This window comes from Platichthys flesus, chromosome 2 (genome assembly GCF_949316205.1).
Source record: "Platichthys flesus chromosome 2, fPlaFle2.1, whole genome shotgun sequence".
NCBI classification, from domain to species: Eukaryota; Metazoa; Chordata; class Actinopteri; order Pleuronectiformes; family Pleuronectidae; genus Platichthys; species Platichthys flesus.
In genome coordinates, this window is record NC_084946.1 from 25591344 (window position 1) to 25610202 (window position 18859).

Below are 18859 nucleotides of genomic sequence, written 5' to 3' on the forward strand. Positions count from 1 at the left end.
AATAATCCTTAAAATAAGATTAGATCAAATAAAATAATCCTTCAAATACGATGATCCTTTAAGTAAGATAATCCTTAAATTAAGATAAAATAATCCTTTATTAGGTGGGGATATGTTCAATATTGCAGCAGCGAGAGTCAAAATCAGGCATCAGTAGTTAATAAGTAAAATGCACTACATAACTGTAACTGCTTATATATTTATCTGCTGCATATATATATATATTTCTTCATCTGCTGCTACCTGGTCCTGTACATATATTCTTCATTCACCTTAACTGTACATCATTTATGTCTGTATTACATTCAGTATTTATCTCCTATTACCGCCATGTACACAACTCTTCACTTTATAATTTTAGTATACTGCCGTGACTTTTAACTGTCCGTGGGCATTGCACTGACGTCATCGATGTTGTCTTTCTTGAATAATACTAATACATATACTGGCAATACTAATGTTTAAATGTAAAGGGCCCATTCTAGGGTAAAGAAAGCAATTCTTACAATTAAGATGATTAACTACTGGTGAAAAGATCACTAGGATTATTTTTGTATTCAGTTTCTGTCAATAGATCCCTTACTGCTGCAGGAAGCAATGACTTGTGACATGTCTCCTGCAGACACTTGAGTCAGTCTGATACTGAAGGAGCTGCCCAGTGTAATTCAATGAAGTCAAACTAATTTTCAATATCACAGGAAATCTGATTGAAGCCTGTATTCAGATTCTCACCTTACATTAGTGCTGAACTAATACCAAAGGTTGTACTATACAAGTTAATGTTTGCAGCATTTTCTATTAAATGTACTTGTTTGTATGATAATAAAAATAAGACAGCATTTTATTGCATAACCAAGAAGCAGCAGTTTATTGAATAACAATATATGATGAGAGTAACAGTAAATACTTGAGTCTATGAATATAAGCTGACACATCCAGGAACACACAAACACAAGAGTTGAAATCCTCCTTCACATTTATCAAGCGATTCCATCAGTTTGTTTTCATGGTCAGAGTCTCAGGATCCATGTTAGACACTCGCATGTGACGAGCTGGTCAAATCACTGCCTCAGTGTTGTAAAGTGATCCGGATCAAAACAGAAGTGTGATGTGGGAATAGGAAGAAAAAGAACATGACTCAAGTCTGAAGTGATTTAATACTTTTCTTTAGGATTTGTATCTGTAGTTCTTTACATCTGTAAAAACAGTCTGAATAAAGGTGTTATCACATAATTATTATCATTTGTTCATCATGAGACAAAAAAAGCAACGTCTCTTCTGAACATGTGAACATACTCAACATATTTAAAATGCTGTTTCAATACATCCCACACCAATGTAACCTAGCTTTAACGCCTCAACTTAAAATCTCTGGATGTAAATCCTGTGTTGAGAAATAATAAGTTACATATCGTGCATCACAGTTTCATGTCATATCATCACAAAGAACTCCTTCTCTTGCACGTAAATATTTGTGAATCAAAGCTGGTTTAGTAAACTCTGAGCTAACGGTGCCAAATAAAAAACACCTTCATGACGGCATCATTAAAATCATCACTGAAGTCAAACTCAGTGAAACCACGTGACCCCAAAGAAATCAGATAACGACGAAGGGAGTTTGTGATCCAGGCCTCTGACAATTTCTCAGTCAACACACAGAAGCAACTTGTTGAGCAACAGAGGTCGACTGTTTTACAACAGAGTGAATACAACAACAGGAGGTTGTCGCTCAACTCTCTGAGCAACGTCTCTCGACAGCAACTACAGGAGCATCGACAGAGCAACAGCTACAAACAGACTTCAAGTCAGACAGGAAGATTGTGCGTGTTTGTATACGGGAAGAAAAAAAGCTGGTCCGTTCCCAGAACTCCCTGGAAACCATTATAATTGCCACTATCATCTTTGTCAGCAGCTAGGAAGTGAACTAGTAGTGGGAGGAGTCTAGTGCTGGGTCCACTTGATGCTCTTCAGGTCGATGCCTTCCTGAACCATCTCCCACAGCGGACTGACATGAAGACACAGACAGACACAAAGTTAATGGCTGTTTAACACAATAATATTACCATTTAAAAAAATAATCCAACTTTAAAGGTTTATAGACACGTACTGTATGTATGGGTTAATGATTCGGTTCCAAAGTACCATGCTCATAATTTCTATCATTAATAATAACAGCATGTTCACTAATCAGAAGATCACATCAGAATAAGAATTGTAGAAAAGAAATACTAAAATAAGAGAAACACTGGATCCCAGGTGACCTCACCTCATCTCTCGGAGTCTGCTGACCTGTTGGATACATTTCTCTGCCGTGTAGTCGACTTCTTCCTCTGTGGTGAACCTGCCAATACCAAACCTGACACACAAGCACAGGTTCACATTAATCTACATGAGATTAGGATGAAAACACAAAAATTAACAAAAGGACATCTTCTCGTGTGACACAAGGACATACGATCTTCACAAATTTGTTTTGGTTTTGACGGCTTCTTTTTACAACAATTACTAACTTAAACTTCTTCAGAATCTTGAGGATCATAATTTATACACTGTGCCTAAAGACATTTTATTCCAATGAGATGACAAATAAAATTCAAACGTATCAGATTGAGTTATTTTCAGGATTAGAGTGTGGATTGAATCATCCTTATTAATCAGGATTATGATTCATTATTACGATCTGATTCCAGCTGGGATGACCAGTGTTTATACCTGATGGAAGAATGAGCCAGCTCCTCATCTGCTCCGATTGCTCTGAGGACGTATGAGGGCTCCAGGGACGCTGAGGTACATGCACTGTCCATTGAAACAAACACAAATATTAATTCATCTTGAAAAAATCAACATAAATTTTCATAAACTTCGCTCCTGTTCATTTAGAGTGACTCTGACCTGCCAGATGATAGAGCGATATCCTTCAGTGCCATCAACAGACTCTCTCCCTCCACGTAGGCAAAGGACAGGTTGACACAGCCTGAAACAAACACACACACACACACACACACACACACACACACACACACATAAGTTCATGTCTCATCTATAAAACCGAAACCTCTAACATTAAGTGGGATATAATAAAGGTTTAGTTGAAATTCAAGCAAGACTGTGGCGTGTGTTTACCAGGGTAGCGATGGACTGGATCTCCGTTCATTATAACGTCAGGTGTCGCAGCCTGGATCTTCTGGACCAGACGATTAGCCAACATGGACACTCTGTGATGATCATACTAAACACATATACACACTTATTAAGGATATTTGGGTACATTTGCTAAGTGTTTGTATGTTTGACTGTTTGCTTTACCTCCATCTCCTGCTGGGCGATGCTGCAGGCAGCTCCCAGCCCGACAGCCAGTGGGGTGGGGACAGTACCGGAGCGCAGCCCCCTCTCCTGCCCGCCTCCGTTCTGCAGCGGCTCCATACGCACCCGAGGTCGGCGACGCACATACAAAGCCCCCACACCTGTACACATATACACACAAACACCGTCTCAATCTGACTTACTGGTATGGGTGGATCTGCCCAACCCACAACCCAATAACTGCTAACGTTAGGACTAACCTTTGGGTCCGTAGAGCTTGTGACCACTGATGGACAGCAAGTCGATCTTCCAGTCGGTGACGTCCATGGGAATCTTTCCGACAGCCTGAGCAGCATCGGTGTGAAGGAAGACTCCTCTAGAGCGACAAATCTGACCTGAGAACAGGAAGGGGGAAATTCAATGAGTCCACAGTTTTTGATCAGAGTACTATATCGTCAACATGGTGAAGGCTCTACATGGTCACAGGGACATGATTGATTTAGACAGAAATTGGGAGTCAATAACATGAACGTCTTTTCATTGTTACCGATTTCCTTGATAGGCTGCTGGACTCCAATCTCGTTGTTGACAGTCATCACTGACACCAGACATGTGTCAGGACGGATGGTGGCCTCAAGCAGCTGAAAAGATGCACGCACTTATTTTTAAAAACATATAATTACTTCAGTACATTTTAAAGAATGCTCTGTACATCCTTGTGTAGATGTTGATTATTGTGTAGGTTCTGTGTGTAAATTCCGTGTTTGTGTACCTCCAGGTCCAGCAGTCCATTCTGCATGACTGGCAGGTAAGAGATGCTGAATCCTTCTGATTCCAGAACTCGACACGAGTCCAGGACACATTTGTGTTCGGTCTGTGTGGTGATCACATGACGCTTCTTGGCCTGGTAGAACCTGGCCACCCCCTGCATGAGACAAAGAAGAGTGGTCATTAGTTACCTCGTAAAACTGGTTCCAGCTCGGTTCCAGAACTGTTCTTACAGTGTTCTTCTGATCCTTCCGTTCTTGTTTGGTTCTTACAGCATTTTAATTTGAGTTCTCATTGATAATCAAAACAAAGGGAGGAGGGGATAGTGGTGGGAGGAGGGCAAAGACAAGGTGACGTAGAAGAGAACAAGGAAGTGATGAAGAGGAGCAAAGTGAGACCTTGATCGCCATGTTGTTGGACTCTGTGGCTCCACTGGTGAAGATAATCTCTCTTGGATCAGCACCAATCAGGTCAGCTACCTGCTACTCAGAGAGAGAGACGGAGAGAACACAGTTAATGTCGCTCTATCAAACTAAGTCTTCATGGAATCAAGCAGATGAGTGAAATCAAATTGTCTTTACAACATTTACAAATTGGAAATGATTGTCTGTTTACCTTCCTGGCCACCTCCATGGCGCTCTCGCTCTCCCAGCCGTAGGCATGTGTCCTGGAATGAGGGTTACCGTAGTAGTTCACCTGGTAGGGCAACATGGCGTCCAACACCCGGGGGTCCTGCATACACACACACAATAGTGAGTTCAGGACTAAACAACTGTTCCACTGAATCTAACATTTGCTCCATCTATGACAACATAATTGTTACCATTGGTGTGGTGGCCTGAAAATCCATGTAGAGGGGGCGGAGCTCATCTATCTCCAGTTCCTGTTTCTTGATGACCTCTGCAGCACAACAACAGGCAGAAGGTCAACATGAGATTGAATCTGAGCAGAAACAATGAATTGAGACTTCTGTGACAGAGGGCGGGAGGGGCAGTCCCTGGTGTCCCTCATCAAACCAGGATGTGGAGCTGTGTCTAGAACCCTTGGAGAACTGAAACCAACCACTACACTACGTTGGAGTAAAGAATAAACCCCAATCAACTTTGATTTATGGGAACATATTGTCTGTGATGTAAGACTCACATGTTGATTTAAGCGTTTTGTTCCTCATGGCTCTCAAGTCTGTGGTGCAGCTGAAATATATTGATCGTTACCAGCAGATATGTATATTGTTTTTATTCCCAAAACAATCCACGGTGGTCAGGCCCCGTCCCTTAAACCTGCAAAAACCCAAATAGTCGCTAAAATATTCAGGGAAAATACTTTAAACAATACATAACATAAATAAATAAAAAATGTAATTAAGGCAGAAGATATTGGAAATTCAGAACAGAGCTGGCACCGTTTAATATAATAAAGCACGTTTGCTTGATAAACTAATTAACCTATGAATTATCAAACTGAATTTTCAGTCAGTGATCTCGTTCTCTGTTTCATTATTTAAAGTGAGTTCATAGTATTTTCTTAAATTTCAAGTGTTTGTTATCTAACTCTTCATTCCTCGGTTTGTTTTCTGTGAGGTTTCTTGTGTCCTCCCTAAACTGCGTCACTTCGGGATTAGCTTCATGCTAACCGCTGCCGCCGCTGCTCGGAGCCTTGTACACCGGTTAGTTTGATAGTACCTTGCTGCAGGGAGCTAGCGGCTCTGCCCTCTGAGCCCAGCCGCAGCGGGAACCAGGTGGCCGGCCTGAGCAGCCGGGAGGAGACGGTCCTGGCCGAGGAAAGCATCTTCAGAGGCGGGCTGGTTTCACGTGGAAGACCCGCTGACCCTCCGGAGACAACAACGAGCGGACCGCAGCCGAGAGTAGACCGGGGTGAAGCAGTCGAAGCGGCCGGTGGCAGTTGAGGAAAAACACGGAGGAGACGATTGAAGAGTAAAACAAGAGAGAACAACGTGGGTGAAGTTTTATTGAGCTTGAGAAGCTGCTCAGTCACATCCAGGTCAAAGTGAAGGTGGAGAACAACACACACTTCCGACCTGGACCTTCACAGTAAAACACTGTCAACAAAAACAGTAAAACAACACTATTCTCAACTAGAATATACATGATTAAATATATATTTTACATTTTAAAACTATCTATCCTGGATGATTGTAATGGAGACTGGATATTTGGAGATATTTTGCTTTTTAATTGACTTTGTTATCCACGGTTCACCTTTTACTTATTCTATCCGTTTTGTCATTTAACTGATAATTTCTTTTGTCATTACTGGATATCTGATGCTTGTTTTCTTTGTGATTGTTTTATTTAAGTGTATCGCTGTTTTCCATAGTAAATACTCTTAGTTTATATTTAATGTTGTTATTTATTTTTTTTAACATTTTATTCTTGTGGATTTCCCGGAACATGTCATGATCCATACAGCAGCTTGACGTATCTCTGGGTCGGTGCAGTTTTTGGTTGCACAAGTACCGGAAACAGGCACCCTGACACCCTGCGCTCTCATTGGTCAGACTGAGTTGTTTTGTAACTACCGGAGGCGGGGCTTATATTGTTATCTGGCCTCTGATTGGCTACAACGACGAGTTTACGAAACATTGGCTCAGCTCCTCTGGAGTTATTCTCAGTTCCAAAGATTATTTTCTCACATTATCTGAAACATTGTTAATGCAATTTAAAGTTCAACGAGTTATTCCAGCATCAAAAAAGTGCTGCTAATAGATGCACTGTATGAATGTGTGTGTGAATGGGTGAATGTGAAACTGTACTGTTAAGAGCTTTGAGTGGTCATCAAGAATAGTAAAGTGCTATATAAATACAAATACATTTACCATTTAGCATTATATCAACACCTTCTACCTCTCTTTACTCCTTTAGATGTTTTCTAACCACACCAGCAGAAAGAATGGATATATATTATTGTTCTTTGTGCCAAAAAAGACCATTCTGCCTGAATTTGATTATCTGGTAGAGGTCAATTTAATGTTGGACACTTGTATAAGGATTTAAGACTAAATCACCCTGGTTTGTGCGTGTCAGGCTCTATATAAGCAATTTCTCATGAAGCATTACGAAAAAACGACAAAGAAAAAGTACATTCTCCATAGAAATAATTTAAAGTAATATTTTTGTGTGTGTTATATTTGCTCATCATTTATAAAAAGTATCCACAGTTTGTATCTTTGTGTATTTTAGTTTGATTTCAAGAACATGTTTTGTGATTGTTGTGGCCATATCTTAATCCAGTAGGGGGCAGTAACATGCGCGGGGACATCACAACTACCAAAAAAACAAAAGGAGAAGAAGAAGAGCCTCGTCGGTTTGTGGCAGCCATGCACCGTAGTTAGCAACTTAGCTTATTTCCTGTTTACCACATCGATTCGAATCCGGGACGAGAGACATGAGCGTCTCCTCGGCAGCGGCGGATCTCACGTTGAGGTCAGACCCGCACTTTGTGTCTGGAGCTTGGTTCTGCGTGGAAAGTGAGCGCGTTAGCCGAGGCTAGCATCACAAGCTAACCTGTCAGTGGACTGCTGTCGGTACGTCAGTCGCAGCTGCTCGGTGCTTCTCTGCGCCTCCGGTAATCACCTGCGTTATTACGTCGAAACATTCGTTAATGTAATGATCGAGTGATGTTTAAAAACAGTTTCACACTTAACGACATCCCGCATCTCTGAATGAACTACTTTATGCTACGTAGTTAACACAACTTCTAGCATAGTTCCTTATATCAGTTTGCTTCAATTTATTTCGGTCGGAAAAACTTTTTTACTCGAGCACTTTATGTTGTGTGTTATGTTTATATTGGACAATGCAATCTCTTTCTCCCTTTCCTGCTCTCTGTCTGTATGACATCACAGGAAACCACGATATTTGGTTCTATTTCAAAGCCAAGGATACGCAAAACTATCTACCGTGACCTTTACAGGTTGACCACAGGCTGAGGAGTAAACACAACTTTCCCTCTCTGCAAAAGGAGAACGAGTTGATGAATACCACAGAGCAGTTTATCAGTACAGTAGAGTGTTCTGGCCATAATGATCAACTGGTGTTGAATGGTTATGCTGTGTCAGCTAACATCTCAGACCACCTCACAGGGCACACCAGGCTCCCAGACCCCAGAGCAGCTGAAGATTGATGCGTTGGACCAAGAAGCTGCCGCCATGGGTACGACGACGAGCGAGCCATGCATCTACGACAAACTGTCCGAGAGCATCGACATCCTCCGGCAGTCGGGCTACCGCTACGGCATGTCGGAGAGGGAGATCGAGAGGTTCATCAAGCAGGTCCTGGAGACCAACGAGCCCAGGAGAGAGCCCCCGCAGTTCCCCATCCTGAGAGCCACCATCAAGGTCAGGCAGTGCACATATTACACTGCACAGAAACTCAATTATTCACTGAAAACCCTTAAAGCACTTAGCATGTCAATGCCTCTTAACTGTGAGGTTTTCAACATTCAAAATTTTATATGTCAAATGCACAACAATAACATTATGCAGTCGCTGGCTATGAAATGCTTGGGTCACAGGCTCTCTTATAGCAATGCTCAGAATTCTCAGCCTGTTATTGTTTTGAATTGACTTCTCTTTTAGTTTTGTAAGTGTTTTTCAGACAGGAGAAACATTATATGACTGAAAGACCCACGTGAGGCTTTGGTAGAAAGTTTTTCCCTCAGTCGGCAGCACAGCAGCAATAAAAAGCCACAAAAGTTTCACAATAAAACGTCTGAAGCTTTACTTCTTTCGGCCCAAATTTTACCTAAAAAGCAAATCGAATCAGATCAAACTGCGAGATTAATTTATTTCCATTAATAACAAATTATACACTTGGTCTAAAACAAATCATTTGTCATAGAGTATACAGACTTAAAAGGTTGACTCCCACTTGTCTGTGCTCTGAGGAAGGACACGTCTCTCTGTGTTGCTAATGTCCCTGCTGTCTTTGCAGTTTGTGGTGGTAGTGGGCCTCCTGCTGGTGGCAGCTCTGGCCTTCACCTACCCTCAGACTTCCCCCCAGCTCGGTCTGGTTAACCTGGGCTGCTACAACTGGTCGTCGCCCCTCAGCCACGTGCGCCTGTTGTCTCTGCCCATCGCCAAGAAGTACAACCTGCAAGGTCTGAACACCATCACTCAATATTCCTGTTTCCAATAGCTCTCACAAACGCACACATAAAACCACACTTTTTCAGTGTGATTTTTTTCACTAATGACAATTTCGCTTGTATCGAATGAAAAGTTGAAACAAACTGTTGATTTCTGACAATAATCGTTGAACAACCACAAAAAGTCTGAAAGCTGACCAATAACATTAGACTGGGGATTTTGGGCTCAAGGGATAAAACTTACCAAGCAATTTAAGACTTAAGTAGTGTGATTGTAGTTAATGTGTGGCTTTTGCAGGTTTCCATGAATGGTGGAGCGCCGGCTCGCTCAGGCACAGTCTGGTGAACTGTTCGGGCTGTGCAGAGATCTCCTCCGTGCTGGAGGTCCCAGAAAGCCTTAGAGGGACAGTGAATCTGCGACGGGGGCCACAGCTCGTCCTGTTGAAGGTCAGAGGTCAACACAGCCGCAGTTAGCCCTCTGACATGTCCTCTGTCTAACCCAACCCTCTTGTTCGTGCTGGTCCCTGCAGGGTGGGGAGTCTCTCAGCGTCCAGCGGCAGCAGCTGGAGGAGCTCTACTTGGCCCATTCAGGGTCCATGTCCATTCTGCTGGAAGAGGAGGACGGCCTGCAGAACCACAACTTCGGCCTCCCTCAGGGACCCGCCAACTTCACCCTGCTCTGGTGCACAATTGTGTTCAATTATGAAACATTGCCTGAAAAGAAAACTTCACATAATTTTGATTTATGTGTGATATTTAGGTTAGTTTGATAAATCTGCTGCCCACAGGGGAATGTAATGATTGACGATGTGTGTTGTGTTGTCTCTGCAGGAGGTTCAGCTCTGGAACCAGGGAGAAGGTGTTGAGGTGGCTCTTCCCCAAGGCGGAGCTCTGTCCCCTGCTGGACAGTGCGGGCACCATCCTGCAGCGGTGCCTGGTCACCCACAGCACGAACTCCCAGAGCAAGGTGAGTCCAGCTGAGTCCAGATGTCCTCACAATGAGAAACACACAAGACCTAAATACAGTGTCATTGTTACTCACAGGAAAACTACAACAATAATAACTATCCGTAATACATTTTCCTTTCAAAATAAAATGACACAATAACAACCAGTCTCTGAGACAAATGAAACGCATATCGGTGTCATGAGTTTTGATATTACAGACACAACAGGAAGTCAGACACACATCACTGCCCACCACATTCCTGTTTCTCCACAGGTTTCTATCTAAGAACAGACTGTGATAGCATCAAACTGTTCGTTAAAAAGAATTTACAGGGTGGAGAGGTTTTCGTTTGATTAATGCTGCTTTCTGTTAATTTGTGGACATGAAATATTAAATAATGCTTATGATAAATTGACTCATGCACACAAATATTTGTTTTCTTCCATGACAGCTGCTGCTGCTGCTAGCTTAACGTCCACTTTCAAATATTTAATTTGCTGCATTTCTACAGAAGTGGGCTTATGTTTAGTTGTTAGGTATCAGACTGTGGGATGTCAGTGGTGGTCCACAGCGTTCTATCATCATTCAGTGTTTGTTGTGGGTCTGCTGTGTGTGTTACAGGGCGTCAGGGTGCTGGGCTGGCTGGTGGTGGGTGAGGGGCTGCCCACAGTTCGAGTTCTGCCTGTTCATCGCTGTCAGAAACACTGCAGCTCCTTCAACCTGTGGCTCACACCTGGAGACATGGGTAACGTCTGCTGCTTCTGTTTCTATCCACAAACACATCCAACATGTGGACATGAGAAAGAAATAACTACTTAATACCACAAATCACATCAGGCTACAACAACATTTAGTCTATCACAATAAATGAATTGTTTAATCAGAGCCCCTGAATTTATACAATATAGTTTTTATCTTGTTATCAGTTATCAGCATTTTCTGTGCATTATTATTATTTAACAAATTATTCAGTAAATTACTAATTCAGCCTGATGAGGATTTTTTTAAAGTTACGCACAAGGACTCCTATACAAAAATGTGTTTTTTAAAAGATGCTTTGTAGAAATTATTGTTTTTAATCTTGTGCACACACATTATTATGTAGGAAGATAATAGTAGATTGTTGCACTAAACTTATGATAGGTTTTACAATTCATTAACTCACTTACAAGACCGTGCAATAAATAATTAGATACACACATACATTGACTTTCCAGATATCTGTCCTATCCCTGTCCACCTGTTTATCTAAAGGCATCAATAACTACTAGAATCCAACCAAACTAACCATAACAATGCGATAATGAGAACAACAAAATATATTAATACAAAGTAGCAACCAAATCAGCGGCCTGTGATCCTCTGGGCACGACAATTTACCACACTGATATTAGAATTAGTGCATGAAACGTTTACAGTCATTCATCTGCTCATGAAAAAACTCCAGATTCAGTCATGAGACTTTCAGCTCAAACCACCAACCTTATCAAATGCACCACTTCAAAGTCAAGCTAGTATTTCCCACAGAATCAAAACAGTTCAATATGTCCACATGATGAAATGATGGAAAAGATAAGAGGTGAACTGAAGCGAAGCATCTGATCTGAGAACAAATCAGCTTTTCTAAAACTCTCCTGTGTAGAGTTTGAGGTGTGTGTTATCTGCAGTAACTGTCTCATGTGGCTGCTGAAGCTGCCTGCTCTGACAGTTGTTTCCTTTGACCTTTTGACCTGTGCAGTGTACGCTGACCCTCGGTACTGGCAGATGGAGCTTTTCCCCGGCCGAGGCCAGAACATCATCTGTGACGGATCAACCTTTTAACATCCGGGCGGAGCGCAGCGAAGGAGGACAGAGTTGAGGACCCAGAACACGAAGATCAGCTGTGAATGTTTGAGACTTCCTGCAGAGGCGCTTCAGAGCGCCTCAGCCTCTGTGTGGCCCCGTCCACTGATGCCTTATAACCCTCCTGTCTTCTACCCGTCTACTAAACCTGGGGGATCTCCTCAGAGAACTGGAAACCACTGCACACATGACTTCATTAAGGAAAAACTGCATTTCCTACTTGTTTAAAGAGTGGAGGTCTGATGTTTTATCCATGTGAACAGCAGCTCTGATGTCCTGCATGTTATTTTGCCATAGCTTCAAGCAGAACTCAAGAAAATCTCTTTTTCAGAAGGTACTGGATCACCTTTTGAACCCCCACGCACATCAACGATCCGTCTGATCTGCTGTCGTGTCAATTTACAACCTTTTCCAGTAAACAAAATCATCAATCACAGCGTTGTGTGATTTAGAAAGTGGATGTAATCTTTCTGTCTGTTGATCTCTGCACCTAAAGAGGTTGTTGGAAATAACAATGTCGACTTGATGGATGCAAAATAACCACTTCGCCCAAACAGAGAATATCATGAGCACCATGTCAGACTAAAGAAACCTGTTCAGTTGGATGGTCAATGCAGCTGTTAAGTTTCCATCGTGTATTTTCTAATTGACTTTATTCAGGAAGTTAAGAATCACATTGAGCTCAGTAAGAACCCACAGCTCACTTTGTCCCTGGCCTCTAATAATCTAATTAAATTAAAACAGTCTGAGCATCATGTTCATTCACTCTGAACGTTCTGGGAATTGATTTATTTTTGGCATCAGGAATTTCTTATTGACATCTTAAAACAGAACTGGAAATGACCCAGTCCTGCTGCAATGAAAAAGCTGCTTCCTGACGATGTTGGTTTTCTTTAAACTTGTAATTAAGGGAAAGTAAGTAAGTATTTTCTACAGAGGAATCTGTAATTAATCTATTCTAGTTTAATTATTAATCAGTCATTAAAGGACTAATTTGTCTCATAACAAGAAATAAAACTACAACATTCAGACTCACCGGAGGAGTTATGTGGGTGAACTGAACCTTTAAAAACTTACAGCTCAAACTCACAACGCATCACAAACCGAGACATCTTCTATAGTTTATTTTCCTCTCACATATTTATCTTCTCAAGGTGTTTTTAATTTGGAGATTTTATGGAAAAAGCTGCTTATCTAATTCACTGTAATTATTTATTGTTATGATTGTATATATGTTGAAGCCATTAACTTTAATTAATAATGTGTTGTAATATTATTATACCTGTGATTATCAGGACTGAGGTTAACAGATCATCTCCAGCAGATTCTGAGAAAACAACAATCCACGAGGGAGCAGAAAAAATATTTTGTGCATGATCAGGGTTTTTCACGGTGTGGACAGGAAGTCTATTATAAAATCAGTTTGCCAAAGTAAAAGCCTGTCATCTGAATTTCTGTGTTTTAGAGAAGCACGCCCTTGTTTGGTTCAAGTTTCCAGACTCCAGTTATAAGAACAAATCAGGGGGCGAATCTCTAAAATTGTTCGCTTTGCATAGAAATGTCATAGTTTTATGAGAAAATTAAAAATCGCTGTATTTGCTTCCATCTGTGAGATTTTTTGAAGTGTGATACATGTGTGTTTGAAAATGTGGTTTTACTGAACAGACAATGCAATGACAACATAACCTCAGTGAAAAAAAAAAAAATCAAGCCATAACTCACTTTCTGTATTTAAGAGAATTTACATAATACGAAAAGATCATTAACATTGGAATAGGTTCAAGGTGTATTTGAGATAAAACAATTTAAAACAGATCAAATTTGATAGTTTAATCAGTTCAGCTTCTGACTGAAAGACTAAGTCGAATCCGCAGAGCTACATTTGCAGCTTTATAAAAATAATGTGAGTTGCCAAGTTCATCTTGTGTCACAGTTGTTGCTTCAGGCAGGCGGACGTCACGCTAATCTATAAACACGTGAACAATTAAAAACAATTCATACATGTAAAGTTACATTTTTACACATGGCACCTTTAACCTATTAGTTAAAGAAAATGTAAAGTTGTTATATATATATTTTCTTTTTAAAGATAATAAATTCCATATTTAAATTCTGTAATTTATTGCACAATGAAAAAAATACAGAAATCACATGTTTTTGGGGGATATTTTTTTATTATTGCATTATATTAGTGAAACTTGAATACAAATACTTACATAAAAATGTATTGATTGATGAAAAACAGTTACATTAGCATAGAAATGTGTAATTATTCGACAGGTTAGCACTAACGCACGTTAATTAATCTTCTGATTCCCCAGCAGGTAAAATGTTAAGCTGTTGTCAGTGATACGTCCCCGGCTTCAATAAAAGCTGTAAATATTAAAACCCTCCTCAGAACAAGGCATTAAAATCACAGTCTTTAAAAAACCATTAGGCTGCTGTAAGCTGAACAAGATGGACTGGAAACCATACATAGTGTTTTCTCCCCTGACAGTTTATAGAACCATTGGCTCACATTTAAAATATAAAAAGAGATATACAAAATTCCACCGCTTGGCATCTCTATGATAGATACAGGCAGAGGGAGGACAGCGGGTACGTTTGGGCGGACTGACCCTTTAAGAGCCAGCACAGCTTTTAGAAACTCTCTAGAAGAAACTGTTAAACGTGTTTAGAAGAAGCAGTTTTTCTTCAGACGCCCTCTGGTGGGTCACGTTCCTCCGGCCAGCAGCGGAGAAGACTCGGACGCTTCACGTTTGTGAGGATGTGAATCCGCGAAGCTCCCATGGGGAGAGTCGTACAGGTGGCTGCTCTGCAAATCCACCTCCGCTCGCAAGTTTATTTTCTACATTAACACAAAAAGAAGAAAATGTTTGTCAGTAGTCTCTCAACCCAGGTCTTTAATTAAAAAGGTTGATACTTGATCAATCTAATTTTCTTGGTGTCACACAGTTGGACGAGAGATTGACAGACACCAGCATCTTTCAACACATAAATCTTTATTTAATCTGTTCTATAAAAGAATTGAAAACTATTTCTCGGTGAACAACAGCTGTCCCTTCCTGACAGATTTCCAGGACTAAATACCTGGAAATCTCTGATGTAGGTGAGGAAGAAGCTGATGAAGGAGAAAGCCAGAGACCATTCCGACACGGTGCTGATCAAGTGAGCCGTGTAACCCTGGAAAAAAATGAAAACCATCAATTTAAAAGTTGTGTATCCATCTTGAGCACTGAAAGCAACATGTAAGCACTTGGTTTAATGCTTCTCCTGATTTAGATCCTAACTTAAAAGTTAATGTTTCTCAAAGCAGAAGTGTAACTCAAGTACAAATACTGAAAGTCAGAGATTGGACAGGACAAGTTAAGATAAGTTTAGACATGTTATGATAAATCCCACTAAATAGATAGTAAAATATCTATACAAGCATAAACACAGGGAAATATAAAAATAATAAAAATACTAAATATCTAATATAAACATTATATGAACAGTGTAAGTGATTGCACATATAAATAATTACGTTTCCCAGATATTGAAATTGCAGTTTAATTCAGTTACACCTGAGTGGAGTTGCAGACTTTGATGTATCTGGTCTAATGTGGTCATATTGGCTCCACAATGTTGAAAATTAACAACACAACACAACACACACACACACACACACACAAGCACACAGACACACAGACGACGACTGACCTTCTCTCCAGGAGTCCAGTGCAGTTTGTGAGGTAAGTCCACTCCTGGTAAACTGCTGTACAAGATGACTGACGATACAAACACTGACAAACTGTTAAAGATCAAGACTCTTTGTTCCCGTCGCAGCTGTAACGTGTTCAGAGGAGATCTGAGAGGATTGTGTCTCTCTACACCTTCACCACAACCGTTCCTCAGGGATTGTGATCACTAGGACTGTGCTCCTACTGACTCACTGTGTTAAAGGATACTGGAGATGATGCTGCCCAGGGTCCAGACTCCGATGCCGAGGCGGATCAGGTAGATGCCCCTGCTGTGCACGTGAGGTTGCATCTTGAGCGACAGCACTGCCTGAACCAGGATGTAGAGGGCCCCGACCCCGAAGGTGAGCACCGCCCCCAACAGGTGCATGGCGAACAGCGTGGTCTTCTGCTCCGACACACACACGCACACAGAGTTACACATTTACTGCCGGCCCTGCACAGCTGTGAACTGATCCAGGATCAGCGGCACTCACCTGGAAGTTGGCGACCACGCACATCCCGAGGGAGCTGGTCCAGCCGAGCAGCAGGGCGAAGCGGTTCAGTCTGTGGAGCGTGAGCTTGTCTCCACCCGTCAGAGCCTCCACCTGTTTGTAACGCACGTAGACCGTGGCAATACCTGCAAACACATCACTTTAAATACATCTCCAAAGAATCGGTGCTGATAGATAATATGGACAAGACAAGGGAATATATTTGTTACCTAAAAAGGCCGACACATCCAGCATGATGCCGAACACACACCTCTCTGGTGCCATCGTTCCTGTGTCGCTGAAACACACAACAAACACACAAAAGACGTTTGACTCATTGAGTTAAACTGAGAAAAAAAGAGAAGCCAAAACAAAAGATCTGAAACTTTTCCAAACTAAATGTCCGACTCTTTAATTTCTTCTAAGGCCCTTTAGGGGGAAACCAATACAATATTTTGAATGTCTTTTCATCACCCAGAGATATAACAGAGGTGACGTGTGTGTGTCCAGACTCACACCTGATGTACGGCACAAGAGGATCCACATGTCTCAGCACCACCGATGTGATGTACGCAAAGACGAAGGACGCCGACGTCCAGACGACCAGAGCGGCGGGCAGGAAACACAGACCCTGCTGGAACCACCACATTGTCTCTCCACCGAGTGTGTGTGCGAGTGAGTGTGTGTGTGTGTGTGTGTGTTGCTGGTTCACTCCACCCTGTACACAACACACAAAGAGTGATATACACACTGACACACACATATGCATTACACTGCTGTGATCAACACCTGAGCTGCAGCTTCATTCTCTCCTACAGATGATGAATGAAAAAGACAATTATTTTCATTCATTTATTATTCTTTATAATTTGCATCTATGTGATAAAATAGAACATACGAATTATACAAAGTCAAAATGCTGAAAAACAAAAAGGCTGGATTTAGATTTCATTTTATCAGTCAGATAAGTTTGAAGAATCATGAGATGTATAGATAATTAAAATCGATGTTGGCTACAGCAGTTCTCCTGTGAAGGGATAATACTGTAGATTTCTATAGGTTTATTATATTTATTATATGACAAATAAAAAACTCCTCTGCAAATCGATCCAAATGATATAGAACAAATCTTGGACCCTGAGCAGAAGTCGAAGTTTGAACCAGTTGTTCATCTAACAAACAAAACATCTGGAAACACCTCCCTGGACATTCTTCTCCATTTTAGACAAAAATCACTCCTCATTAAATCTGGAAATTCACAAATCTGGAAAAATGTAGTTGGTTCAATTTTGAGAATATATAAATATGAGGGTTAGGGAATAAAAACATTTAAATACCTAAATTATTGGATGTATTCAGAGTAACAAATCTGACCAATACAAATGGTGTTGATTTGGTGTGTGATCATGTGACTTCCTGGAGAGACAACACTGATCTTCTGTGACAGAGTAACATCACAGGACCCAGATCCCCCCTTGATCTCAGTGCGGAAGTGAAAATGAATGTTACAGCTGTCCTCCCTGATCAACAAACCAAACTCCATTTAAAACTCAAGTCAATTTAACGCGTTTGACCGAATCTGAGCAACATATATCACAGATTACCACGTTAACTTGCTGAGAGGATAACAAACACCACAGGACGCACGTATCGGCTAACACTGAACACACGTCTGACACACATACACAGTAGCATTAAGCTAAGTGGTTAGCAAACACTGTATAATAGCAAAAGATGCTAGCTGGGCAATGTTAGCGCAAAATCTGCTGCTCGACTGAGGAAGGTTTAATCGCAGCGGTCACGTGGACACAAACATAATGAAACTCACGTTACTCGAGTCCAGTAACGAGCATGATTCTCCAGTAACGACACCAGTCACCGAACTTTAAACCAGTAGCTGGAGCCAAGAGAGTCAAAGTAAGACGCCTTTCCAGATGCTGAGAGTTCCCAGTCTGACACGTGAAGTTTAACAAGTTCACAGACTCGATGTTGTTTAGGGTCCTGGTGACAGGAGGTCGGGGGATCTTCTGCCCTGGATTAGGACTCAAAGGCAAATCTACGGTGGCCGAGAGAGCCCAACGCGTCGCGAATTAAGAAAACAAACGCGAATAGAAAAAGGCCAAGAGGAAGTTAAGAAAAAACGACTTAATCGATTTGATGACACGTGCAAACACAGAAGTGCGCTGCCATTTTGCCATTTAAGTCATTCCTTGTCTGCTGTTAGCTCTAAAGATTTGAGCCAAGCAACAATCATTGAATATATTTTAATGATGGTTCATTAATTGTTCATGCATATTGTTGCGTGTGTTTTTTTTTAAAGCAATATTAAATCTATATATTAAAGACACAACACATGCATATATACAGAAACACACATTTGCAAATATGTCACTTTTGGCAGCGCGTGTGTCGTAATATTGATCAAGATGTTGCATCTGTTTGCGTCTCTCGGCCACCGTACATTCTATTGTTCCCTGTTCTCTCCCCAAACTTCAAAATCAAACATCAAAATAAAGAAATCACTTCACTGCTGCTACTTTTATCTGCTGTGAACCTCCCATCATCAGTTATTGATGCTGCGAGAGTCTCCCCCTTGTGGTGGTTCTGAGTTAGTGGTCGTGAACATACACTTGTGTAAATTGTTAATTTACCTTCACCAAGGATTTTTTCACCTGCAA

At 41.2% G+C, this 18859-nt stretch overlaps 3 protein-coding genes across 5 annotated transcripts; 1 reads left to right on the forward strand and 2 right to left on the reverse strand.

Annotated features, from left to right (window-relative positions):
* Positions 1-1138: 1138 nt before the first annotated feature.
* Positions 1139-6087, reverse strand: nfs1 (NFS1 cysteine desulfurase). The gene is made up of 13 exons (XM_062408208.1): positions 5754-6087; positions 4895-4971; positions 4687-4803; positions 4470-4553; positions 4076-4228; positions 3851-3944; positions 3564-3698; positions 3307-3464; positions 3124-3229; positions 2893-2974; positions 2713-2796; positions 2267-2356; positions 1139-2005 (listed from the first exon to the last, which is right to left on the reverse strand). The coding sequence occupies exons 1-13, from the start codon at positions 5857-5859 to the stop codon at positions 1942-1944; spliced, it is 1350 nt and encodes a 449-aa protein (XP_062264192.1). The 5' UTR covers positions 5860-6087; the 3' UTR covers positions 1139-1941.
* Positions 6088-7366: 1279 nt separating this feature from the next.
* c2h6orf89 (chromosome 2 C6orf89 homolog) lies at positions 7367-13573 on the forward strand. Of its 3 annotated transcripts, none has more exons than XM_062408311.1 (8): positions 7367-7656; positions 8174-8428; positions 9024-9189; positions 9476-9624; positions 9708-9859; positions 10009-10144; positions 10748-10871; positions 11865-13573. In XM_062408311.1, the coding sequence occupies exons 2-8, from the start codon at positions 8240-8242 to the stop codon at positions 11945-11947; spliced, it is 999 nt and encodes a 332-aa protein (XP_062264295.1). In that variant the 5' UTR covers positions 7367-7656; positions 8174-8239; the 3' UTR covers positions 11948-13573. The 3 variants fall into 3 exon arrangements, with proteins under 3 accessions (XP_062264295.1, XP_062264303.1, XP_062264286.1); XM_062408319.1 differs by having other exon boundaries at positions 7367-7615; XM_062408302.1 differs by having other exon boundaries at positions 7367-7514.
* A 549-nt stretch (positions 13574-14122) lies between these two features.
* On the reverse strand, positions 14123-18233 carry dram2b (DNA-damage regulated autophagy modulator 2b). Its single transcript, XM_062408387.1, has 8 exons — positions 18010-18233; positions 16700-16899; positions 16412-16479; positions 16185-16327; positions 15919-16096; positions 15671-15753; positions 15059-15151; positions 14123-14816 (listed from the first exon to the last, which is right to left on the reverse strand). The coding sequence occupies exons 2-8, from the start codon at positions 16828-16830 to the stop codon at positions 14682-14684; spliced, it is 831 nt and encodes a 276-aa protein (XP_062264371.1). The 5' UTR covers positions 16831-16899; positions 18010-18233; the 3' UTR covers positions 14123-14681.
* Between the last annotated feature and the right edge of the window lie 626 nt (positions 18234-18859).

Bases quoted from the DNA above. Each gene is read 5' to 3' on its own strand.
- nfs1 (XM_062408208.1), bottom strand. From the start codon at position 5,859: ATGCTTTCCTCGGCCAGGACCGTCTCCTCCCGGCTGCTCAGGCCGGCC. The intron at 3,699-3,850 runs GTAACAATGAAA...TCCTGTTCTCAG, and splicing joins GCAGCCTATCAAGGAAATCG to GTCAGATTTGTCGCTCTAGA. The intron at 2,006-2,266 runs GTGAGGTCACCT...TCTTCATGTCAG, and splicing joins AGCAGACTCCGAGAGATGAG to TCCGCTGTGGGAGATGGTTC.
- c2h6orf89 (XM_062408311.1), top strand. From the start codon at position 8,240: ATGGGTACGACGACGAGCGAGCCATGCATCTACGACAAACTGTCCGAG. The intron at 8,429-9,023 runs GTCAGGCAGTGC...CTGTCTTTGCAG, and splicing joins TCCTGAGAGCCACCATCAAG to TTTGTGGTGGTAGTGGGCCT. The intron at 9,860-10,008 runs GTGCACAATTGT...TTGTCTCTGCAG, and splicing joins GCCAACTTCACCCTGCTCTG to GAGGTTCAGCTCTGGAACCA.
- dram2b (XM_062408387.1), bottom strand. From the start codon at position 16,830: ATGTGGTGGTTCCAGCAGGGTCTGTGTTTCCTGCCCGCCGCTCTGGTC. The intron at 15,152-15,670 runs GTCAGTCGTCGT...ATTTTTTTCCAG, and splicing joins ACTGGACTCCTGGAGAGAAG to GGTTACACGGCTCACTTGAT. The intron at 14,817-15,058 runs GTATTTAGTCCT...GTGTTAATGTAG, and splicing joins CCTACATCAGAGATTTCCAG to AAAATAAACTTGCGAGCGGA.